Genomic DNA, 25608 nt, shown 5'->3' on the forward strand with positions numbered 1-25608 from the left:
TGTCCTATTACTTTTTTCTAAATTATCACTGTGTATTTTTATTGGATACATAATTTAAAAAATAAAAAAGAATGAAGAAAAAGCATCCTACCAACAAGACATATCTACTGTTGATAATTTGCTGTTTCCTCATAATCTGTTTGAGAATGTACAAATGTATTTTGATAAATACAAAACTATTTATGCAATTTTGCACCCAGTTGTTATTATTGTTTAGTTGCTAAATTATCTCCAGTTCTGTTGAGACCTCAGTACTTACACCGATTTTTTTTTCATTGTAAGCACCTTTCTGGTTTGTTTTTTTTTTCCCAAAGACATTATTTTTAATGGCTGTTTTAGTGTATTGTGTAAATATAGCATACGTATTTGAGCAGGAATTTCTTGTGTGACCTTGAGCAAGTCACTTAACCTCTTTATGTCTCAGTTTTCTCTTTTGTTTAACCAGAGTAATAAAAGAATTTTCTCTATAGAGTTAATGTGAGGATTAGAGGAGTAAATAGATACAAAGTAAATGAAATAGTGCTTGGCATAGAGTAAACATTAAATAAGTGCTTGTTTATGATGAAGATGATTTTATACAAATGCATCTTTGCCTGAATTTATTACTTTTTGTAATAAATTACTGTGGGAGGATTTATTGGATGAAGGGTATTAACATTTTAAGTCTCTTGATTTTCGTTGTCAGATAGCCCTTTAGGAAGGCTGTTCTAATTTACATACTGTGTGGACACAGTACGTCTATACATCTTTTGAAATATCAGTTATTTTATTTCCCTTTACTATTTACCAAAATGAATGACTTTAACCCTCTGTAATATTGTTGAACCTCTCTGTCTTACATTAGAATTCATATCTGTTCATTCTGGCTATTCTCTGAGTAACTGCAGGTTTGGAAATTGATCCTGGTTCTTTGTGTATGTTTGTTTGCTTAATCCAAATGAAGAGTCTCTGCTATTCAAAAGGCAAGTTTAACCCATTTACATTTATTGTGATTTTATATTTATTATACTTTTTGTTCTCTGGTAGATTCTATAGGCCACCAACTCAACAGACATTTTTGAGGTGCTAATCTAGGATCTCTGGGGTCTGTTCCAGAAACCACTCAGATTGAGGATCCTCGGGTACAATGGCGGCGGGAGCAGGAGCACATGCTGAAGGATTACCTGGTGGTGGCCCAGGAGGCCCTGAGTGCACAAAAGGAAATCTACCAGGTGAAGCAGCAGCGCTTGGAGCTTGCACAGCAGGAGTATCAGCAGCTGCATGCCGTCTGGGAGCACAAGCTTGGCTCCCAGGTCAGCTGTGAGTACCTCCCACCACCAGTACCCCCACCAGCATGACCTCAAGGAAGAGGAAACGGCCACACTGAGTCCTGCATGTGTTGCCTCTCGATGCTTCTCAGATCTACCTGGGTTCTTTCCTCTCCACTCCTTGTACAGACCACCACCCTTTTCCTGCTCCTGCTTGCGCTTTGCTATGATTCATCTGCCATTTTCATTCCATTTCCTTTCATTCATTTTTCATCTCAGAATGCCAGTTGACTTACCTATCTCCTTATTTGAAGCCCTTTAGTGGCTGGGGGAAGCGGGGGTAGTTTTTGGTTAATGTACAGAGTTTCAGTTTGGAAAGATGAAGATGTTTTGGAGGTGGATGGTGCTGATGGCTGCACAACAGTGTAAATGTATATAAGGCCTCTGAAATGTATAGTTTCAAATGGTTAAAGTGGTAAATTTTATGTTATGTGTATTTTTTCGCATCACTCTTTCCATGGCTTACACAGACCCATGTGATCAGACTCCTGCCAGCCACTCCCACCTCCACTGATGCTCCCAGTCACTAGGATCTAGATGTGCTCAGCACACCCATTCTGCTCCCTAGCCTGCCTTTCACCTTTCTACCTCGGGGCTTCTGTCCTTGCTGCTCCCCTGCCTAGAAAAATTTTCTATTGATCCATTTGCACGGCTGGCTCCTTCTCACCCTTCCAGTCGTCTCCTCTGAGAGGCTTGCCTCTGACAACTCCATCCTCAGATGCCCTTCCCCAGCATTAGCCTCTGTAATGGCTGTTTATTTTGTTCATAGCACTATCACAGTACATCTGCTTATACATCTGTTGGTATTTCCTAGTGGAGGAAATTTCCTGTTTCCCTTGTTCACCCTCATATCTGCAGGAGGAGAACAGGCACCCCAGTCCTTCATTCTCAGTGTAGGGAAATGCCAGATCCATAGCTCTCAAAGAGCCCATTGACCTTTTCTGATGTTTTGGGGTTTGGGTTTTTTTTTTTTTTTTTTTTTTTTTGGTCTTCTGCCACTATTTTTAATAGCTAATCCTTTTCTATGTTTACTGAGTGCTTACTAAATGCTCACCTACAGTCTGAATATGTTATTTCAGTTAATTCTCATAACAGTTCTGTGGGGGAGCACAATTAATATCTTCCTGTAACAGATGAAAAATCTGCAGATTAGAGAAGACTAATAGCATACCCAGGGTCTTAGAGCTGGTAAGAGATGATAAGTTACAAACACAATTCTCTCCCCTAACATCTGCAGTTTGGGCCAAGGGGCCAGCTTTAAGCCATGGTGTCAGGGTTTTCATGCCTTGGCTGAGTAACCAAACACTCCCCCTGTGTGAAGCCCCCACTTTGAGAAATTTCGTCTGGGACGAGGACAGTGAATAGGTTACTCAGTGTCCCAACCCTGCCCTTTTCCTTGGCAACTCAGGGAAAAACTCAGAATCTCAGATTATAGAAAAGAACTGCATTATACTCATTAGCTGTTTCTAGGTCAAATAATGTCCTAGAGACCATCATGAGGGTTTCAGCACTTAATCTGTCTTAATCAGCTGGGACTGCCATAACAAATTACCACAGACCAGGTGGCTTTAACCACAGACACTTATTTTCCCACAATTGTGGCGGCTAGAATCCTGAGATCAGGGTGTCAGCACAGCTGGGTTCTGGTGGGACCCTCTTCCCACCTTCTCACTGTGTCTTCACATGGCAGAGAGAAGAGAAAACAACAAGCTCTGTGCTGTCTCTTATAAGACCACTAATCCTATCATGAGGGCCCCATCCCTATAACCTCATCTAACCTTAATTACCTCCCAAAGGCCCCCTTCTCCAAATACTATTACAATAGGGGTTAGGACTTCAATATATGAATTTCCGGGGAACACAGTTCAGTCCATGGCATTATTTTTACCAGAACCCTGGAGGGAGATGTTAATATCCCTAGTGAAATTCAGATTCAAAGAGATTTTGTTGTTGTTGTTCTGTAGTCTGAAATAGTGACAAATGTATAGAAAAACAGACCTTCCTATTTTGGAGGTCAGGATGTATACAGGGACCCCAAGTATCACACCCTGAATAACTTACTAACTTTGGGGGGTAAAATGTATTTTTTATATTGAAGAGCTGCAGCCACCGCCATCTTACACAGGGGTTAAATTAGCATCACCAATAATGAGACAAACTGACATTGTATACTTTCTGTTGTGAGGCAATAAAAAAACATCACTGAGGATTCTTGACAAAAAATGTTTACTCTCAATCGATTCATGAAGAAACAACCAGACAAATCCATACTGCACAGTATCCTACAAGATAATTACCCTACACACTTTCAAAAAATAGTGCTGTGAGAAAAAAGCAGAAAGAGGGGCAATGTTGCAGATTACAAAATGAAAAAAGTCTAGGGAGGCATAAGTGCAATGAAGTGTTTGCACCTTGGCTAGACCATGGATGGAGGGGAAAGCAGCCATAAAGATATTCTCAGGCAATTGGAAGATTTTCTTAGATATAATAATGCCTTTGTAACTGTGTAGGAGAATGTCCTGTTCCTAAGACATTCATGTGACATCATGTCTGCAACTTAATTCCAAAAAAATCCGGGATGGTGAGGGCGGTGGGCGTGGGGATGGTAAATGAAAAAACTATGATGTCAGTCTAAGTGAGGTCAATGACTCATTGATGGTTTTGGATATGGGAGGGGTTTTTCCTAATAATCATTTATTGAGGGATTTTATGATCCAGGCAGGCATCCGACTGAGAGAATAAGAGTGAAGGGTGGGATAGACAGAACAGATGTGGGGAAATGCTAAAAGTTGGTAGATCTAGGTGAAGGATCTATCAATATTCATCACATTATGCTTTCAAATTTCCAGTAGATACAAAGGTTTCAAAATAAAAATTCAGGGTGGGGAAAAGAACCAAGTGGCAGCAGTGACACATTCTTAGTGGGAGCTGTCCTGTGTGCCAGCATTCCTGGTCTCTGCCTATAGCATCTCCCACCCAGGGTTGCGATAACCAAAAATGAGTGCAGACACTGCCCCAGGGTGGGCTAAATTGCCCCCATCCAGAAACCACTGGTCTAGGTAAATCACTTAGCACAGTTCCCTTAGAACGTATTAAAAGCTCAATAAATATTCTCTTGATAAGAAATACATTACATAATCTTTTGAGAATGTGGACTCTGTAGCTGGACTGCTGGGGTCCGGCCCAGGATATGCAACTTCCTAGCTGCTCAACTTTGTACAAGTGATGCTGCTTCTCTCTGCATGAAGTTTTTCATCTGTAAAATTGACAGGGACTTCCCTGTGGTTAAGACTCTGTGCTTCCAATGCAGAGGGCAGGAGTTTGATCCCTGGTTGGGGAGCTAAGATCCCACATGCTGTGTGGTGTGGCCAAAAATAAGTATAAAACTGACATAATAATAGTGTTACCTTCCACAAGTGTGTTTGCACTTGGAATACTAGTTATCACATTCTTAAGCTCACAATAGATAATATCAATATTTATTTGATATTATCAATTCATTGGCATTGAAATGACCAAGATTTTTAACCAATCCCTGGAACCAGTAAGAATAGAAGTGAAGTGAAGTGAAGTCGCTCAGTCGTGTCTGACTCTTTGCAACCCCATAGACTGCAGCCTGCCAGGCTCCTCTGTCCATGGGATTTTCCAGGCAATAGTACTGGAGTGGATTGCCATTTCCTTCTCCAGGGGATCTTCCCAACCTAGGGCTCAAACCCGGGTCTCCCACATTGTAGACAGAGGCTTTACCATCTGAGCTGCCAGGGAAGTCCAGTAAGAAGACAATTCCTTATAGAAAGTAATTGAGGCAGTCCTATCATATGACTCATGTGACTTAAGAGCTACTACTGAGTGCTCCATCAGGTTCAAAGACACCATCACTTTGAATGTTAAAGAAGAAATCAATAGATAGCTAGTGGGAAGCTGCTGTATAGCATGGGGAGCTCAGCTCTGTGACCTGTGATGACCTAGAGGGGTGGGATATGGGGGTGGGAGCGAGGCTCAAGAGGGAGGAGATATATGTATGTTATAGCTGATTCACGTTGTTGTACAGCAGAAATGAACACAACATTGTAAAGCAATTATCCTCCAATTAAAAATGTTTAAAAAAGAGAATCATCTCAGATCACTAGTTCTAAGGTACAGATCAGCAAGGGATGGGGGGGTGTCCCTCAGCCCAAGCATCCTAGTGAAACAGGCATGACCCAAGGTTCCTCATGACTTTCTTAGGGTTTGACAAGCCAGGTTTGCCTTCCAAGTCAAGCTCTCTGGCAAGTTGATAGACCGGTGAGGTCACATGCCTCCCTCTAACTCAGATGGCCTGTCAGGGCTTGTGAGAGTTTTGCCACCTGGCCTTGACTGCTTTAGGGCTTGGCTACAGGTGGGGCTCTGCCTTGGGGATGGAGGCTTTGTTGTCATCACTGGTATAGTTTCCCACCCCGTGGGGAATGAGAGAGAATTCTCATTTAACATGCATCTATTGAATTTCTGCAGGGCGATATGCTGGCCACTGTACATATGTTGTTTCAAATAACCGTGCTACACACACACAATCTTACAAGATACTGTTGTTCCCATTTTACAGATAAGAAAACTGAGGCCCGGAGAGAGAAAGTATCTTCCGCAAAGTCACACTGTTAAAAAGTGGCAGAACTAGTTTTTATACCCATAAGCATCTGACTTCAAAACCAATTCTCTTAATTTAACCCAAGTCAGCCAGTCAAATTCTAAGGTTTGAGGGCTGCACTGGGGTTCTTCCATCCTCTGAAAGATGAGAGCTCAGGACAGCTGTGTTCTTTGGGACCTCACCATGCTCCTTCCTCCTCCAGGCCTTGGTTTCCCATTTGGAAAATCAGTCATTGGGCGCCTTGCTGCTAAAAATGCCAGTTGAACCACCTACGTGCTTTCACTCATTCCTGAAACTAAGAAAATATCAGATAAGAGATTTTTAAGGCATATATGCACAAGGACAGGGAGACTTGGAGGAAAAGGCAGCAATAAAATGTGGAGACTTAAAGGTGGAAGGACAGATAGCAAGCTACCCGATAGACCAGAGAAAAGAGGAATTGGGCTGACAGTGAGAAAAAACAGGCCTCTGGTCTACCTGGAGCACATGCAAAAGCGTCAGGAATTGGAGGCAGTGGCTGTCTCTGTGGAATGGGAATGAAGTAAGGAGGCCCTCAAAGAAGACCAGAGGAAAGTTGTTCCTGAGACACAGACCACGAGATCTCTTCCCCAAATCAGCAAGACCCAGGCCAGTGCCCATCTCCAACCTGATGGAAAATTGGAGGTTTATTTTAAGGAGAGAGTAAAACAGAGTCTCTGGACCACAGGATACCAGGCAAATTCAAAACTGAGGTGCACCATACTGAAAACATGGTATTCAAGTGAACATGAACTTTAGGATTGAGACCCCAGCCAGCATGTACCACTTGACTCCCAGAAGAGTACCAGGCTATTGCCTGCCAGGCTGGACAGTAGAAGAATCTGGGGAATCTAAGTCTCTTCTTTTCAGAGAAAAGGGATATAAACAGAAAAGGTGAGATTTCCCTAGTGGCCCAGTGGCTCAGAAGCTACCTGCCAATGCAGAGGACGTGGGTTCGATCCCTGGTCCGGGAAGATCCCGCATGGCGGGGAGCAGCTAAACCCGTGCGCCACAACTAGAGAAGCCCGCGAGCCCTAGAGTTTGTGTTCCGCAGCAGGAGAAGCCACCGCAATGAACAGCCCGAGCACCACAACTAGGGAGTAGCCCCCTGCTTGCCACAACCAGAGAACGGGCCAACAGCCACAAAGACCCAGCACAGCCAAAAGTAAGTAAATCAACAACATTAAAAATAAAGAGAAAAGTTGTAAAAACACTGACAGTGAGGATTCTTGGATGAAACAGTCCAGATAAATCCTATATGCCACACAACCCACAGTGAATCATGTAACCCATCTCCAACAAACCCTGCTCCAGCCAGCTTTTTGGGTCCCTGGTTTAAGTGTGAGCTGATGGCTGAGTTTCTGGAGATCTATGGAAAGCCTCTTACATGAACAGTAGAGAGGAAACAAACACCTGGCAGTGGGGAGGCCTTGTAGGAAATGGAGAGAGTGCGTGGGGAAGAAAACATGGAGAAAAGCTCACAACCGTGAAAGTAAAACAGGATGCTACATTTTATAAATAGGAGCGTTCAGAGAGCACAGAAGAGCCTTTGGAAATTGAACTACGAGAGTAGAAATGAAAAATCCACAGGAAGCCTGGAAGATAAAACTGAGGAAGTTTTCTAAAAAGCAGAACAAAAATACAATGAGATGGAAAAATAGCATCAGGCCAAGAACTCTAACCGAGTAATGAAAGCTCCAGATAGAGCAGAAGAAACAGAGGGAGAGAAGCATCAGTGACATAATTTAGAAAAATTTCCCAGAACTGATAGAGGAGATTGAAAGCGCTCAGTGAGCACCCAACACAGAGGATAAAAGTTAACTCACACCAAAGACATATCATTGTGCCACTTCAAACACTGGGAACGATTCGAGATTCTAAAAGCTTTCAGAGAGGAAAAACTAGGTCACACAAAAATGATCAGGACTCAGAATAGCTCCTGGCTTCTCAGTAGTAGTAACACTGGAAATCTGAAAGACAATGGAGCAATGCCTTCAAACATTTAAGGAAAATAACTTCTGCCCCAGAATTCTATATCCAGCAAAACTACCCTTTAATCATGGATGTTGTCGCTGTTGTTCACTTGCGAAGTCATGTCTGACTCTACATGCACGTTTTCCAGAAGTGTTATTTCCTTCATGCTTCCTTTCTCAGGAAGTTCCTGGAAGTGATATTCTACCAAAATGAGGAGGTAATCACAGGGGGGAAGACATGGAATTTAGGAAGGAGGAGAGAGGGAGGCAGTGGAGGTGGCCGGGGGGGGGGGGGGTGTCCCAGGATGCCAGCCAAGCAGGGAGAATAGAGACACACACCCAGCGAGACAGAGCCCAAGAAAGGAACTCAGGGAGAGGAGACTTAGATAACTGGCCGAGTGTGAGGTTGCTCAGTGATAAATTTGGGGAAAGTAAGCACACCTGCTGGGAGGGATTGGGGGCAGGAGGAGAAGGGGACGACAGAGGATGAGATGGCTGGATGGCTTCACCGACTCGATGGACATGAGTTTGAGTGAACTCCAGGAGTTGGTGATGGACAGGGAGGCCTGGCGTGCTGTGATTCATGGGGTCGCAAAGAGTCAGACACGACTGAGCGACTGAACTGAACTGATGCACACCTAAAAAATGATAATTATTAACTTTAAGAAAAATAACCCCAAAAATGTGCTGGAAAGAAAAAGTAAGCAAAGTTGGCTACATGCCTGGGCCCTGAATAGTGTTTACAGAGTAAGAGTAATAACAAACGCTGAAGGTGTCTCTGGCCAGAGTTATCTGTAAGGAAGAAGAGGAGCTGAGAGGGGGTGCCCTGTGTAGGGTAGGGGTTGGGAAAGGGAGTGAGCCTAACACTCCATCCTCCAGAGAGAAATGAATACATGATGCCTAAAACAGAAAAAAAAAAAAAAAAAATCAAGAAACAGTGATGCTTGCATATTATCAGACACACAGGGTTGGATGCCCAAGAAACTGGCTGAACCCGCTGAAATGGTTCCTTTTTTGCTAGTGAGATAAGCGCATTGGGGAATGCTCTTTTTTTATAGCAAATCTGGAATGTATAAAATATGTATCATTTTATATAGACTGTTAGAGTATTCATACATAACTTGAAAAAAACTAAAAATTAAAAACTAGAAAAAGATGTGATCTTAAAGGCAATCTCTACGGTCCTGTTTGAATATGAGATTCTTTTGTTGTGAGTAACTGAGGGGACCCGGACACAGAAAGGAAGCTCATGACCTGTTTCTTGATTGGAGTGCTGGTCTTGATTGGAGTGCTGGTCACTTGAGTGCGTTTCTTTTGTGAAAGTCCACCAAGCTGCACATATATGATGTGTGTGCTTTTCCACTCCTATATGTACTTTTTTACTTCAACAAAAAGATAGCTTAAAAAATAACAAGCCACATCCTATTTCTGCAGCTTTGGACAGAAACAGTACATGTCACAGTGATTCTCGAGGGTGATAATTCCAGCCCCTGGTGGCCCCTTGGCAGAGTCTCATCCTTCTCAGGTTCTCCCTTGAGGGTTTCTGAGTGTTCCCTTGGAAGAACTCCTGCCTTCCACAATCTGCCCTGGCAGCACTGGTCCCCACAGCCACCCTCTGTTGTTAGGGTCAGGACTGGCCGTGTTTCATGGGCTCTCCCAGGCTGCTACCACGCTCCCCTTAACACTTCCCCCGGTGAAGGCCAAGCCCAGCAGCTTGGGTAAACAGGCCGGTTGCAGGATCGGGTGCTCACAGAACAGGCACACTTCTTTTTCGGTGTATCTTGTTTCCTCACTGATGACGCTCATCTTTACACCATGTTTTTACTAACCATCAGTGGGTAACAAAGATTGTCAATGACCTTAAAATTTTGTCCGAAAGTGACTATCTGGGCAATTGCCTAAGTCAGTGTTTCCAGCTTTGTATCCCACCAGGTCTCTCCCTTGAAACTCCCAATTCCAGCGGAGTTAAAGGAGTTAGAGCACAGGAAGTGAAAGCGTCAAACTGGAAACAAAACATGTATTCCTGTTCCATGCTCACAACAAGGGCTGTTAGGTCCTTCCTATCCAGGTGTTCCTGCCACTCATCTCTTCTGAGAAAGTCCAGGCTCAGTCACCGTCATCCTCATCATCACCATCGTTCCAAACTCAGCAGAGGCGAAATGCTGCCCATGGTGCAGGACATCTTGTCAGTTTCTACGCAGAACAATTTTATTTCCCAGACTTCCCAGTGTTTCATCTTAACTTTCCTAAAGCATAATCAGAGGTTTCCCCGGTGGTGGAGTGGTAAAGAATCCACCTGCCGATGCAGGAGATGCAAGAGGTGTGGTTTTGTTCCCTGGGTCGGGAAGATCCCCTGGACAATGAAATGGCAACCTACTCCAGTGTTCTTGCCTGAGAAATCCCACAGACAGAGGCACCTGGTGGGCTTCAGTCCATGTGGTCACGAAGAGTTGGATGCAACTGATCACACACTGCACAAGCATAATCAAAAGGTCCCCCTGGTGGTTCAGATAGTAAAGAATCTGCCACAGGTTCAATCCCTGGGTCCGGGAAGATCCCCTGGAGAAGGGAATGGCAACCCACTCCAATATTCTTGCCTAGGAAATCCCGTAGACAGAGGAGCCTGGCAGGCTACAGTCAGTGGGGTCACAAAAGAGCAGGACATGATTTAGCAACTAAACAACAGCAGTAAATCAAAAGATCCACTCCAGTATTTAAACCAGGTCCAAAGAGCAGAGCAGCAGCCCCTTCATGACTGTTCCTTCCAACTCCACACACTGAAAATTGCCCGCAATCTCCAAATAAGCCTCTTTAGCCTCAGAAGAATCCAGGTCCCAGCAAGTGACGTTAAACAGAAAGGGGAGGTGATGAAATTGCTCAGACCATAAGATTAAGGACTCAGGAGAAACGCTTCTCTGGCCTTTTCCTGAACAGTGCCTGTCCCTTTCCTGAACAGTGGGGTTGTGTTTAAAGACACCATGAGTCGTACACAGGGCCCATTTTCCTCTTCAGATCAGCAGGTAGGAAACTCAGAGCCAGGTCTGTGGCAGCAGCGGGTCAGAAATGGGACCTCATGGCATGCAGTGAGCCCAGCTTCACGCCACTGGCTTCCTCACTCTTGCTGTTCGTTTATTTCATTTTCCTTCCTTTTAGATGGATCACTCTGTGTCCTTTTTTGTAAACCTTAAAATCCTTTATCAAGACACAAAGAAATTCTATTTTTAAAATGCACTAAGATTACAGCTGCAGGCATACCTCGTTTTATTGCACTTCACAGAGATTGTGGATTTTACAAATTGAAGGTTTGCAGCAACCTGGCGTTGTCAGATGATGGTTAGCTTTCTTTAGCAATAAAGTATTTTTTTTTTATTAAAGTATGTACATTTTTTAAGGCATAATGCTATTGCACATTTCATAGATTGCAATAGTGTAAACATAGCTTTTATAGGCACTGGGAAACAAAAAAATTCTTGTGACTCACTTTATTGTGATAAACCATTTCTTTCAATAATCCCTTTATTATGGGAGTCTGGAAGCAAACCCAAAATATCTCTGAGGTATACCTGTGCATGATAGAACTGTAGGTAAACACTGAAAGGTAACTTGAAGAGAAGATAATTGTATTAGGATGATAGGGTTACAGGTAATTTATTTTCCTTTTCAAATGTACATTAATATTATAAAGTACATTAAATGATATTTTTAGTAACTTCTGATTAGAAAATTATGTTTGTGTTAGAAATTGTAGAAAAGATAGAAAAATACAAAGATGAAAATTAATTTTATTCAGCATCCATATCTCTAAATGTAAATATTATCTTTCTTGTCTCCTTCCACATATGTGTGTGTGTGTATGTGTTACCTCTGTATATTTTCAAACATTCTTTCTTTGTAGTTTTTCATAAATTACTATTTTTTATTTAACTGTACGTTTTGGGCATCTCCTGAATATTTAGTATCCTTTCACACCATCATTTATTTGTTTGCTTGTTTTTTGCCATGCACATAGCATGCAGAATCTTCGTTCCTCTACCAGAGACCAAACCTGCACCCCTGCAATGGAAGTGCAGAATGTTCACCAAGTGGACCACCAAGGAAGTCCCTACACCATCGTTTTAAATCACTTATGTTGTACAGTCCTCACTTTATATGTATACCCTATTTATTTAACAAATTCCCCTTTGTTGGGCATTTAGGTTGTCCACTAATAGCCATTCCTTTCTGGGTTTATCTAGATGGCCAAGTAAGCCAACTTGACCAAAATATGTTTCATCTACAGAATTCCTTTTTCTCTTTTTGCAGTGGTCTCCGGTTCGTCATCCAGCTCTAAGTATGACCCTGAGATTCTAAAAGCTGAAATTGCCACAGCAAAATCCCGGGTAGGTCTTCTCTGCTTATGCTATTGATGGGGGTCCCTGAGGCAGCTCTTGGCTACTAGCCTACCCACAAGAGCAGAGTAGATGCTTCCACCAGGCAGTGGCAGCTGGTGCTGACTAACGAGACCCCACATAACAACAGCAGGAGCTGTAGTAGCCCTCGTTTTACCAACAGCAGTGTTGATAGCAGCTACCCTTTCGCAGGCAATCACTCTAACCAGGCGTAGTGCTAAATGCTTCATGAGTAATACCTCATGCCCTCGCGATAACCCTGTGAAATAGCCACTGTCACTGTCTGCATTTTAAAGATGAGTCAACAGAGGCTTGGTGGGATTAAGTAACTTGCTCAAGGTCGCAGTGGACTCAGGCTTCCCCCAAATTTCTTCATGGAAGGTGCTCTCTTCCTAACCACTGTGTGCTCTGCGTTATCATATTTAATTACCTCCTGATTACCTTAGGGGACAGATAGTTTTATTCCCCCTTTACTGATGTGGAGACTGACTGAAGACCAGCACTTAAATGACCTGCTCAAGGTGAAGTCAGTGCTGCGAACATGGGTTTACTACAAAGTCAGATGCCCGTGAGAGAATGTGAAAGGGGAGAAGCGGCTGGAGATGAGGCAGCAGGGGCTGTGTAGCCTAGAAGGGTCTGTCTTGTCTAAAGGGTAGTGGGATTTTAGCTCTGTGCTCTTGTGCCCATGCTGGAACGTGGGCTCTGCATTGGCACATCTTCAAGTATTTTCATAAAAGAACTGTGTATCTAGGCCTAGTATACGAAATAGTTCAATATTTAATTATTAGCAACTCATTTATTAATTTATTTATTTATTTATTTTTGGCTGTGCTGGTCTGCGTGGGCTTTCCTGTAGTTGCAGCGAATGGGGCTACACTTTAGTGGTGGTACACGGGCTACTCAGTTGTGGGGCTGCTCTTGTTGCAGAGCATGAGCTCTAGGGCGAACGGGCTTTGGTTACCGCAGCACGTGGGCTCAGGAGCTGTACTTCCCAGGCTCTAGAGTGCAGGCTCCATAGCTGTGGTATATGGGCTTAGTCGTTCCCTGTGTCTCCTGGCTTTGGCAGGTGGATACTTTACCAAAGTAAAGCAAGCCAAAGCATTTCTGCAGACTGAAGCTGGCTCCCCGGCCAGGGCGTGCATATAAAGTTACTACGTTGCCTCTCGGCTCCCTGCACTACACTAGCGAATCCAGTACCTGCTTTAAGTAATCCCCAGCCCAGGAAATTGCCATTATCTTCATCCTCAGAAACAGGAAGGGGAGGCTCACAGAGGCAATGGCATGGCTTGAGAGAAGCCAGCCAGCTAGCCAGGGGGAAGGCCAGACTCTAGCCCAGGTCAGCCAGGTTCTGTCGACTTCCTATTTCCGCAGAGCAAGGGCTGGCTGAGAATGACCTACAGGACCACCAGACTGGGAGGCCAACCCCAGCAACATCAGTGAGGGGTGCCCAGGGGATGTTGACCTGAGTCATTAGGCAGGGCCAGTTGGGGGCTCTGGGGTCATATCAGCCTCTGACCCTCTGTGTGGTCTTCTGCCATCCAGGTTAACAAGCTGAAGAGAGAGATGGCTCACCTCCAGCAGGAGCTACAGTTCAAAGAGCGTGGCTTTCAGACGCTGAAGAAGTAAGTCTGCCTGGTGGTACAGGCTGTGGGGATCCCCCTCAGCTGTGCTCTCCTCCCATCCTCTCTGTCCCCCTCTCCTTCATCCTCTTTCCACCCTCCTTGAAACGAGGCTTTCTAATCGTTCAGTTCCAGTTCTATTCTACTGAAGACCATTCCCCAAGGTTGAGGTTTAGGAAGAGAAAAGGGGACTCATTTCCGATTCAGGTTCTCATGGTCCTCTGAATTCCAGAAGTCATTAAAGTCTGTTCCATTCAGTTGAGTTTTGCCAGCCACAGAAATGAGTATCACCGGGCATGTCTATGCACCTGACTCCTCCCCTCCTGTAGATGGGGGAGAATCTGATACGCACACGGACAAAACCAGCTCTTTCCATGGCCCCTCGAAGTGAACAATGACCCTGGCTTGTACGCTCCCAGAAGAAACAAGGATCCCTTCCACAACAAACGGGTTTCTATAAGAGTGGGCTCCATGCGTGGCTGAAGAGATTTCCAGAACTTTGACCAAATGTAGTTTTCACTTCTAGAAGCTGACTTGCAGCCACGAACATGCAGTTCTCTTGTTTCCTTAGAGAAGATGTGCTCCTTGTCACTTTTATGATTATACTAACGGGGATTTATTGAGCAGGTAGTCCTTGCCAGGGAGCACTTCCAGTGTTTCTATCTGGGTGACCCTCATGACAACTCTGTAAGGAATGTGCTGTTAGCTGATTCCATTGAATAGATGGGAAACTAAGGCCCCTAGTCCATGTTCCTGAGCGTTAGCTTATTGTTGTTATTAAACCACTCATATCACTGAGACTGTGGCTTGAGTCATGTTCAGTATGTGTGATGAGCTCATGGGACAGTCATTACAGTGCCTCATAGCCCTCCTGGAAGCTCCAAAGAGGACGGTCAGTAGATGTCTCTGTTCTAAGGACTATCTGCTTAGATTCCCAGTGAGGTCACCTGTACACAGACAGCATCTTCTCTAGACACTACCGTCTCACTCTCCTTGACTGTACCTTCTCTTCATTCTCCAGACCTCAAACCACTCTCACTACTCTCGGCCACAGCCCCAAGCCTTTGGGTTTATCTCCAAGCCCTATGAATCGAGGGGAGTTGTTCAGTTCAGTTCAGTCACTCAGTCGTGTCTGATTCTGCAACCCCATGGACTGCAGCATGCCAGGCTTCCCTGTCCATCACCAACTCCCTGTCCATCACCAGCTCCCAGAATTTACTCAGACTCATGGCGTGTCAGTGATGCCATCCAACCATCTCATTCTCTGTTGTCCCCTTCTCCTCCCACCTTCAATCTTTCCCAGCATCAGGGTATTTTCAAATGAGTCAGTTCTTCACATCAGGTAGGTGGCCAAAGTATTGGAGTTTCAGCTTCAACATAAGTCCTTCCAATGAACACTCAGGATTGATCTCCTTTAGGATGGACTGGTTGGATCTCCTTGCAGTCCAAGGGACTCTCAAGAGTCCTCTCCAACACCACAGATCAAAAGCATCAATTCTTTGGCGCTCAGCTGTCCGCTCAGCTTTCTTTATAGTCCAGCTCTCGAGGGGAGTTGACCACAGGGGCTGGTGGGTTCCTATTCACATACCGCCACTCCCCAGACCCCTGTTGTCCAGATGAGCCACCAGGATATAAGGCAACATGGCTGTGTGTTATAGACTGCATAGAGTGCCTTTTTGTGTTATGTGCATGGCTTTGTGTTTATATAGATATATATTGTTTAGGTGTGTATCTGTACATATGCCAGTCCTGCCTCTCAAGCCAGTTTCTAGTCTCATCAGGACAAGAGGCTGCACTTTATGCTTCTTGGTAGTCTCCAGTAGTGCCAAGGGCAGCCAGGGGCAGTAATGTGAGTTCAGAAAATTCCTGTAAAGCAAATAGCCTCATGAGTCTTCCAAGGCAGTGGAGCAGGTTCTGAGCACATAGTTTAAGGGAGCACATACTCACTCTCAGAGCAGGGGTCCTCCCCCTTCTTTCCCTTCTTCCCCTCCCCCCTTCCTCCAATGCCTGCCTCGCCATGGTCCCCACCGCCACCCCACCCCCGCTCCCCCAACTCCTAGGTGCTCTGGAGCTTCTGGTTAAAACACTTGCCATTATTCTCTGAGCCACCACAAACCTGTTTTACCACTTTGCCACCCTGTAGCAGCACTGATCATTCTTGTTGCTTGGTAAGCTGAGGCTGAAACCCCAAAGACAAGACTCCTTTTCTCCCCCTCCCTCAGCCTGCCCACCCCCACCCCTTTGATATCAGGCCCAGATAAGGCCTCTCAGGGCTCCTGGGCCGGAAGCCACCCCCGTGTTCCCTGTGGAGGAAGGTTTCTGCTCTAATGCGCACCTTGGCAGACAGCGTTAGGAATGTCGCTGCCAGGAGTGGATGGCCTGGGTTCAAATCTTAGTTCCCAGGGAACATGAAAAAGTGTTTTGCTTCATCCCCTTGAGCTTCTGTTTCTTTATCTGAAAAACAGGATATTGTAAATATTGAATTGGAAAATCCACGTCAAGCGCGTGACCGTACCTGGCACGTAGGGAAAATCTGGTGAGCTGAAGAGGGTGGTGACCTCTAGATAGTTGGCTGTTTGGACTTGGAAGGAACTCACATGAACTGTGCCTTCGCCCTGGGCACCAGTCACCTCCTTCCATTGTCTCTACTCAAGCAACTTTTATTCTGCTTCCCTTTATAGGCCAGGGTACTTGATGGGGCTGTAAATAGACCCGAGCTCAAGAGTGTTGGAGCTAGACCTGGGACTCTTGGGTTTTGAAACTCATGTCCTTATACCTGCCTTCCTGGCATCATCCCAGATAAACCCCCCCAGACCCTGAAAACATCAGGCCCCTTTCCCTCTCCCAAGGGACTGCATTCAGTGTCCACTGGGGAACTGACCAGTCACTTCTTAGCGTCCTCTCTTTGTGGAACCTGGAGGAAGCTAAAACTCATTTGGTTCATGGTCAGCAAGGGGCTTCCTAGGGGACACTAGTGGTAAAGAACCCGCCAACGCAAGAGGCTTAAGGGACACAGATTCAGTCCCTGGGTCAGGAAGATCCCCTGGAGGAGGGCATGGCAACCCACTCCAGGATTCTCACCTGGAGAATCCCATGGCCAGAGGAGCCTGGTGGGCTACAGTTCATGGTGTCACAGCATCAGACACGACTGAAGTGACTTAGCACACACACATGGTCAGCAAACCCAATTTTAAAAAGGAAAAAAGATTGCTGAGGATGGAAGCAGACCTCTCAGAAAAGACTAAAATGAAAAATCAGGACCAAAGCCAGGGATTTGGCCCCGTCAGCTGCCTTGAGCCCTTGTAAATAAGGAAGACTAGGTATACCATCCCTGGGGGCGGTGGGCAAGACAGCATCTCTCTGCTGGTCCCCAGAGCCACCCTGCCCAGTGAGAATTGGCTGGACAAGACCCAGAGGAGCTGGCTACCACCAGAGCCTTTGCCCTGCTTCTCTGTGGCTGCCAGGTGTGACTGTCTCAAGTGCTTAGAGAAAAGACAGCCGTGTAATTTGGAAATCCTAAAACACACGCGTCCCGCTCCCCACCCCTCCCAGCACATACACACCCTCTCCTTCCCACCAACCACGCAACTTTTCTTTCCCTAAAAAAAAAGGATTCATTCACTGAGTACATAATGGTAACCCTTTGTTCTGCTCCCCCCACTCCCCAGTCCCTGAGAGTCCGAGTTCCTCTTTGGAGCCAAATTCCAGAGCCTGGGTTGCTAAGGCCCCTGAGAGCAGTCAGGTAGAAGCCATGTGAGGCGCCCAAGGCCCTGAAGACAGACCACTTCTGTCTCTTCCTGCTGAGGATTCAAAGCCACCCTCATCTGGTTGTCAGGGGACAGCTGGGCACAGCCCCTTGCCCAGAGCCCCCAGCCAATGGCCAGGTTCAGACGATACAACATCTCCCCTGACCCCCTTTCCATTTGGGACAGGGTCACCTCCGGCCCCAGGACATTCAGCTCTAGGGGGAGCCTTCTCTCCACCAAGCATGTTGGTCAGGCCTCTGCTGGGAAAGCTCCCTGTAGGCGAAGTTTTCAAACTCGATCTGAGACCAGTCTTAGACGACCTGGCAGGCTCACCCAGGCCCAAGTCCTCGAAAGGCATAGACAGGCTATTTTTAGCAGGGAGACATAACTGGGGCTTTGTCTTCCTCCTCCGAGGAGGCTGCAGGGATGGGGCCGTGAGACAAGTCTCCTTACCCCTCCCCGCTTGCAGACAAGGAGGCCAGGGTGAGAACCTGTGATTCCCCACTCAGGTTATTTTTAGCCCAGGACACTTCGGCCTCTAGAAGGCCAGAAAAGCATGCCTCGGAGTGGTTTCTCATCCTGAAATAATGGGTTTGTGGTGTTCCCTCAGACTAAAAAACTTCCTTTTCTTCACTGGGCACTGAAACCTCCTCCCTGGCTTTTGATGAAAGTGTGAAGCAGTTAAAATTTCTCTCTGTGCTCTCTCTGAGCCTTGTCCACAGCACAGCTCTCCTTCTCCAAGAGGGCTGGGCCCACCACCAATAGGATTCGTTTGACCTTCAGAAAATGGCCTCGTGCCCCTTCACCTCCATCTTCCTCCATCAAAATGAACCTGGGTGTAGGGCCTGGATGAGCCGGCAGACTCCCCAGCCTGAAAGTATTATAACCCCTCACGTTTGTCTCATACTTCCTAACTCCCCACCTCATGTTCCAACCTTATCCCTCTTAACATGGCTCACAGCTTGGTGAACATGGACGAGGCATATGGCATTATCCAGGTTCTTTTCAGAGGAGGAACCTGAGGCTCCGTGTGCACAAGGGCCATCCCCAAGGTCATGCTACTAACTGGTAGCAAGGGGTTTCTTCATCCTTCTAACCTTTCCTTCGTGTGGCCCTTAACTTCCACAAATGCTTTTTTTAAATTATTATTATTATTGTACTTTTAAAAACAGTTGACTTATTTATTTACCTTTGGCTATGTTGGGTCTTTGTCGCTTCACGGGTGCTTCCGTTTCGGTGGCAAGCAGGGGCTACTTTCTAGTTGCAATGCCCAGGCTTCCCATTGCAGGGGCTTCTCTTGCTGCGGAGCACAGGCTCTGGGGCGCCCGGGCTTCAGCAGTTGCAGCTCCTGGACTCTAGAACGCAGGCTCAGTAGTTGTGGCACGTGGGCTTTGTGGCTCCGTGGCACGTGGGATCTTCCCAGACCCGAGAGTGGACCCACGCCTCCTGCACTGGCAGGTGGATTCTTTACCACTGAGCCACCAGAGAAGCCCAGCAAATGCTTGTTAAAGGCCGTGGTTCCCCCCAGCGGTGACTTTCCTCCTCCCATCCAAGGGACGTTAGGTAAAGTATGGAGACATGTTTTTGGTTGTCACAACTCAAGGTCCAGATGCTGCTAGCATCTAGTGGGCAGACGCCAGGGGTGCTACTGAACATCCTGCAACGCACAGGACAGCCCCGACAGCAAAGAATGGTCCCGCCCCAAGAATCCGGAGGTTGAGAGACCTGAGTTAAGGAACACGAAAAGATGCTCAACATCGCTCATCTTCAGGGAAATGTGAAAGTATCACCTCACACCAGTCAGAGTGGTCATCGTCAGAAAACACAAAACAAATGTTTGGGAGGATGTGGAAAAAGGGGAATCCTTGTACACTGCTGGTGGGAATGTAAACTGGTGCAGCCACGATGGAGAACAGTATGAAGATTTCTCAAAAAACCAAAAATAGAGCTACCACCTGACCTAGTAGTTCCTCTCCTGGATATATATCTAAACATCACTAATTGAAAAAGATACACACACCCCAGTGCTCATAGCAACAGTGTTTACCATTACTAAGATAGGGAAGCAATCTAAGTATCCATCAACAGATAAATGATAAGGAAGACACGGTACATACATACAATGGAATATTAGTCATAGAAAAGAATAAAAGTTTGCCATTTGCAATGACACCAATGGACTTGGCATTATGCTAAGTGAAATAAGTCCAACAGAGAAAGACAAATCCTATGATATCACTTACATGTGAAATCTAAACCATACAACAGACTTTGAGCATAACAAGAAAGAAGCAGATTCACAGGTATAGAGAACAAACTGTGGTGTCCAGTGGGGAAAAGGAAGGGGGAAGGGACGTATAGGGGTAGAGGGCAAAAGGCATTATTATGAGATTATATGAAATCATGTGTGTGAGTGAACCCTTTTGAAAATTGTAAAGCACTATAGAATTGAAAGACTTCCATTCAGTAAAATAAAATAATGTTAAAAGGGGGAGAAATAAGGGACCACCCTGGTAGTCCAATGGCTAAGACTTCATACTCCCAGTGCAGGGACCTGGGTTCTGTCTCTGGTCGGGGAACTAGATCCCACACGCCTCAACTAAGACCCAGTTCTGCCAAATAAATAAATATTTGGGAAAGAAGATCACATTAAAAAAAAAAAAAAAGTGTGGCTCTGTGCTATGTAATAAAACTACTCAAACATATTCAAGCTTATCAGATGACACTACCACATAAATTATTGATTATAACACAGCATACAAAGTGCAGTGTCAAGCTCTACAAGATATGTCATGAGAACATCTAGCCCAGCCTGGAGACCCAGGGAGATGATCAGGGAAGGCTTCCACTAAGAGCTGACTTCAAGAATGGTGTTGCTTCTGCAGCCTAATGCTGACATTTGCAATCTGACAGGGACCTTCTGTGCTTTATCCAATAGCAGGACCTGAGGAAGAAGGGACAGCGAGGAGACTTCTTTCAGGACTAAAGCACTGTGGTCTGTGTTTTTTCCCTGGGGGAACCCCATCCATCACCCTATTTTCGTCTGACCTTTCCTCTTGACTGTCTCCTAGAATCGATAAGAAGATGTCAGATGCTCAGGGCAGCTACAAACTGGATGAAGCTCAGGCTGTTCTGAGAGAAACAAAAGCCATCAAAAAGGCCATCACCTGTGGAGAAAAGGAAAAGCAAGATCTCATTAAGGTACAAGACCTCCCAGTGACGGGGGCCCCATCCCCGTTTCTCCCAAGCACCTTTCTGTGCCAGGCAGGACTCAGGTGGGCTATTTCCATGTGCTGCCAGATCCCTGAGTTCAGAGAAGAGGCTGGAGGTTCAGAAGCATGAAGTGACTCGCCTAAGGTCACACAGCCAGTGTCAGTGGCAGAGCCAGAACAGAAACCCTCCGGTCAAGATTAAAGGTCACATCCTGGCCACCAGCTCTAGCTGTCTGCTTTACAGAACCAAATGGTGGGAGCTGGCTTCAGCATCACTAACCTTGGCATCAAAATGTAGCATCCTTGTAAACATTTTACTGCGTGTTCCGACTCTGTGCTGGGAACCGACAAATGGTGATAGCTGTGATGTACTGTGCCAGGCAGTTGTGCCAAGCACTTGGCCCACACCATGCCTCACTTTCCCCTTATATCAGTGCTAAATTATCCCCAGCATACAGCAAAAGACTGCACAGATCAGAGAGTAGGCACTAGAGCCAAGATTCAACCCCGTCAACACCTAACTCAGAAGCCCATGACTTGATGAGGGAAGCTTTACACTCTGTGACAAACAGAATAATTTCAAAGCTCCTATCAGGACCGCAGCCCAGCAAAAACACTGAAACCGGGCATTAGTGGACAGCGAGGCACGTTCCATTCATGCTTAGCAGCTAAGCGTGCCGAGCGTCAAGTCAGATAGACCAGGACCAGATCCTGGCTCAGTCAGTTGCCAGCTTCTCCACGTAACAGCTCACTCATGGATAAAATGGGGGTGCACACGTGCCTGCTCAGTCACTTCAGTCATGTCCAACTCTTTGCAACCCTATAGACTGTACCCCATCAGGCTCCTCTGTCCATGGGATTCTCTAAAGCAAGAATACTCGAGTGGGTTGCCCTGCCCTTCTCCAGGGATTCTTCCTAACTCAGGGATCAAACCCGGGTTTCACTGCAGGAGATTCTTTACCACTGAGCCACCACCGGGGAAGCCCCAGATGGGGATAATCACAGGTTATTCCTCGGAAGATTGCAGTCAGGATTAAATAAGATCATGGTAAAACGGACAGTTATTAAGTATTGACTAAACCAGCGCTTTACACTGGTCATCTTATCTAAACAATATGATAGTCAATACGATAGTCAATGGGATAGTTATTCCCATTTTGCAGGAAAAGAAACTGAGGCACAGAGAGGTTAATCAACAAGAGCACACAGCTAGGAAGTGGCAGAGCAGCGGATCCTGACTCAGACTGTGCAGCCCCGAAGCCATTGTCCACACTGGTTTCTCCCCTGTGAAGGACCCAGCACAGTACCTGGCACCTAGTTGATACCCACCCACTGGTAGCTCTTTACAGAAGTGGGGTGTCAGGGCCCCTAGTAGATTCCTAGAGAGTGACAGACCCAGAGCACCCTCCATGGAGGGGGTGTTGCTAAGCCTGCCCTCCCCGCTCCAGAGCCTCGCCATGCTGAAGGATGGCTTCCGCACCGACAGAGGCTCCCACTCCGACCTGTGGTCCAGCAGCAGCTCTCTGGAGAGTTCGGGTTTCCCACTGCCGAAACAGTACCTGGATGTGAGCTCCCAGACGGACATCTCAGGAAGTGTGAGTACACAGCACACGCCACCGGGGCCCCGAGAAACAGAGTACCCTTCTTGTTACTTGCCCGAGAACCCGGGGTGCTCTCTGAACCTGGGTGCTGCCCGAGCCTTCTCTTGCAGATCTCTTGGCCTCCGGATGACATGAGATGACGACGTGGAGGGGTAGCCAGCTCTGACTTGCTGGTCCCAGGAATGCATCTCTAGGTGCTGCACAGAAAGCATGTTTGAAGGGTCTTTCTCAGGTTTCCCTGTGCTGATGAGCAGCGCCATTCTGTTTTCCTCTCACCAGCTGAGAAGCAGAAGATAGTTAGTCCCTCCTGTTCACCCCAGAACAATGCATGTGGCTTTCAGACAGCTGCTTACCTCCCAGTTCAAAAGCTCAGCCCTGGTTAGAGTAATGAATAGTGCAAGTGCTGTCCAGACCTCGCTCCTGAAAGTCTCAGAGCAGGACTGACCCATGGCAATCCATAGCTTAGAAGAGCTTTTGTTTTCTTGGAGCAGGTGACATTGAATGAACGAGCCTCCATGCCTAAATGCTCTTCTATGTGGTCTCTACAGTCGTATTCCCACTTGTGAGGAGAAGCTCCTTTCATGTCTGACGGGGTGAGCCTCACAGTTTTTTGACAGACTGGCATGGCCAATGGGCTGCCTCCTCCATGCTCACACCACCCACTGTCCAGCCACAAGCCACTTGTGGTGAAGCATTTGTGAAGGAACCGTGTGCCTTCTTCCAAGCTCTAGGATGCCCTTGTCCCTCACTGTTGCACTGCTGGCTGCAGGCTCCCTGAGTATGGTGGAGCCCTCCCCAGGGGGCCCAGAGTGGCTTCCTCATGTGGTGGCAGTGCCTATTTCCTCCTGGCCAGCTGTCCGCCACGCTCCTGCCACCTGGATGAGCTCCAAGCCTTTTGGGGCTGCAAGATGATATTCCGGGCCCTCGGCTTCTCTTCTCGAAGTGATAAATGTGTGCTTTGGGGGCTCTTCCCAGGCCTGAAGGAAAGAAAATGTTTTTCTCCCAACTAGCTTCCCTGCGATTCACGCAGCCAGCTCAATAATTGGGTACTATTTTTAGCTCCTTCCCACACAAGCTGTCAAGTCTCTCAGGAGCCCCCGAAACCCAGCTCAGCCCTAGCCACCATAACCATGTAATTCCTGACCTGTTCTTTCCTCCAGTTCGGTACCAGCAGCAACAATCAATTGGCGGAGAAGGTCAGATTGCGCCTTCGATATGAAGAGGCCAAGAGAAGGTAATTAGAGGCTGGGGCCTGGGGGCCGGATGGTCCCACAATAATAACTGGTTGGCCAAAACGTTTGTTCAGGTTTTTCTGTAAGTACTTAAAATCCAAACACACTTTCTGGCCAACCCAGGACTACTGTAGCTTTTCTGCCTCTGTGCCTGCTTTTTACACATTTCATGATGTTTAATCCTCACAAAGATTGTGAAGGTATTATCATCTTCATACTTTAGTCTTCTCTGAAATTCTAGAAATGATTGAACCAGGGACACTTAGATAAAGAGTGCAACTATGCTTTGAACCATACTTTAAAGCTCAAACCTAGTAATCCTTCCACTTGCCTGCCTAAAAATCAACCTCTAAAATCAAGGCTTACCAACAATCATGTAAATAGTTGTGTGCGAAAGAGCACAACTGGGGCTTTAGCAATAGGATAAAAAGACTACTGATACTACCCATTTCAGTGTCTCCTGCCCAACTGGGAACAAGCTCTGTTTTTAAACTGTGTAGACACCAGGAACTTTAGATATTCTGTGACTTCACAGAATCCTAGGCAATTGGGTTCCACTACTGCAAATAAAATAGTAATCAAAGCTGACATTCTTAGAGAATCTGTAATGGTCCAGACAGTGTACTAAAACATCTGTATACTCATATCTCACTTAATTTTAAAAGCAACCTTATAGCATAGCTTATCTCATATTCTCTCCATGTGAAGAGAAAAGTAAGATCTAAGATGTTTCATGACTTTTCAAGGTAGATTCAGAATTTGAACTGGACAGTCCATGGTCCTCCTATACACTGAGCCTGTATTTCTAAGAAAGAACTCACAAGGTCTGATGGTAAATGAAACCAAGCACATTGCATCCATTCCTCCTTAGGCGACACTGCCCGGCCCATGGACATTCTAAGTCAGGCCAGGAAGAGTGTGGCGGTACCCAGCCCTGCCCCTCTACCAACAATGAGTGAGCAGCAGAAACCCTTGGCAGCAATGACAGGAATCCTGTAGAAACTGGAAGCAAGAAAGGGAATCCATAGGCTTATTGAGCTCCAAAGTGCAGGGGTAATCTAGCTTCGGGCACAGCTGGATCCAGAGTTTCAAATGATGTTACATAGCCTCAGTCTCCTTTTCTTCTTCCTGCTTGCCTTTGTGTTGACAGGTTTTTCTGTCAAAGCAAAAAATGACCCCTGCTCTTTTAGACTTACATACTGCCAGGCTAGCAACCCCAGCAGAAATAGGACCTACCTTCCCCATACAGTTTTACGAATCTCTGGGCTTGAGACTCATTGGCTTTTTTGGGAGAGCCAGTCATTGTCGCAGGGTGGGAGGAATTGGAATTCTCTGAAGATCCAGACATGAGTCATGTGCCCAACTATAGGCAGGGGACTGAGGTCAGCTCTGTGGGAACCAAGTGACCTGAAAGTATGGGAGGACATGTCTATTTCCCAAAGAAAACTTGGAATATTGTTAATAAAAGAAGCAGAGAGTGGATTTTGTGCAGGTGGGGAAAAACACACCCTGTGCACTGTTTCAGCTCCCCCTAGAGATCCAGCAGAACAGCACGATTTCTGCTTTGGACAACCACTTCTTGGCCCCCTGAACTCTGTATATATTCCAGTTTGCAGTGGTGGCTATCTTAGATGATCAGTTACGGAGAAATGAAAGGGCTGGAATCTTTCCTTTAGGGTTGCACCACTAAACTTCTCATTACAGAGCTTTCTGACTCATCTACCTTTATCCAACTTTGTGCCTCCTCTTTCACCTAAAAGTAGTTTAAGGACAAAGAATAAAGTAGCCTGCTGAATGGGGAAGCAAAGGCTGTGGGACTTGAGTCTGGGAGGGTCGGTGGCTATAAAGCAAGGTCTGATTGCTGCCAAGTTTTGTCATGTGTGCCCTT

At 46.2% G+C, this 25608-nt stretch overlaps 1 protein-coding gene across 2 annotated transcripts in view; it reads left to right on the forward strand.

Annotated features, from left to right (window-relative positions):
- The window catches only part of WWC1 (WW and C2 domain containing 1), a 154030-nt gene that overhangs the window by 81565 nt on the left and 46857 nt on the right, over window positions 1–25608 (forward strand). For both annotated transcript variants that reach the window (XM_068979817.1, XM_068979818.1), the window contains exons 3-8: window positions 1096–1299; window positions 12225–12301; window positions 13853–13932; window positions 20747–20876; window positions 22336–22482; window positions 23649–23722. In XM_068979817.1, the coding sequence (XP_068835918.1) occupies window positions 1096–1299; window positions 12225–12301; window positions 13853–13932; window positions 20747–20876; window positions 22336–22482; window positions 23649–23722 (712 nt within the window). The remainder of the gene's footprint in view (window positions 1–1095; window positions 1300–12224; window positions 12302–13852; window positions 13933–20746; window positions 20877–22335; window positions 22483–23648; window positions 23723–25608) is intronic.

Source organism: Capricornis sumatraensis, chromosome 9 (assembly GCF_032405125.1).
Source record: "Capricornis sumatraensis isolate serow.1 chromosome 9, serow.2, whole genome shotgun sequence".
NCBI lineage: Eukaryota > Metazoa > Chordata > Mammalia > Artiodactyla > Bovidae > Capricornis > Capricornis sumatraensis.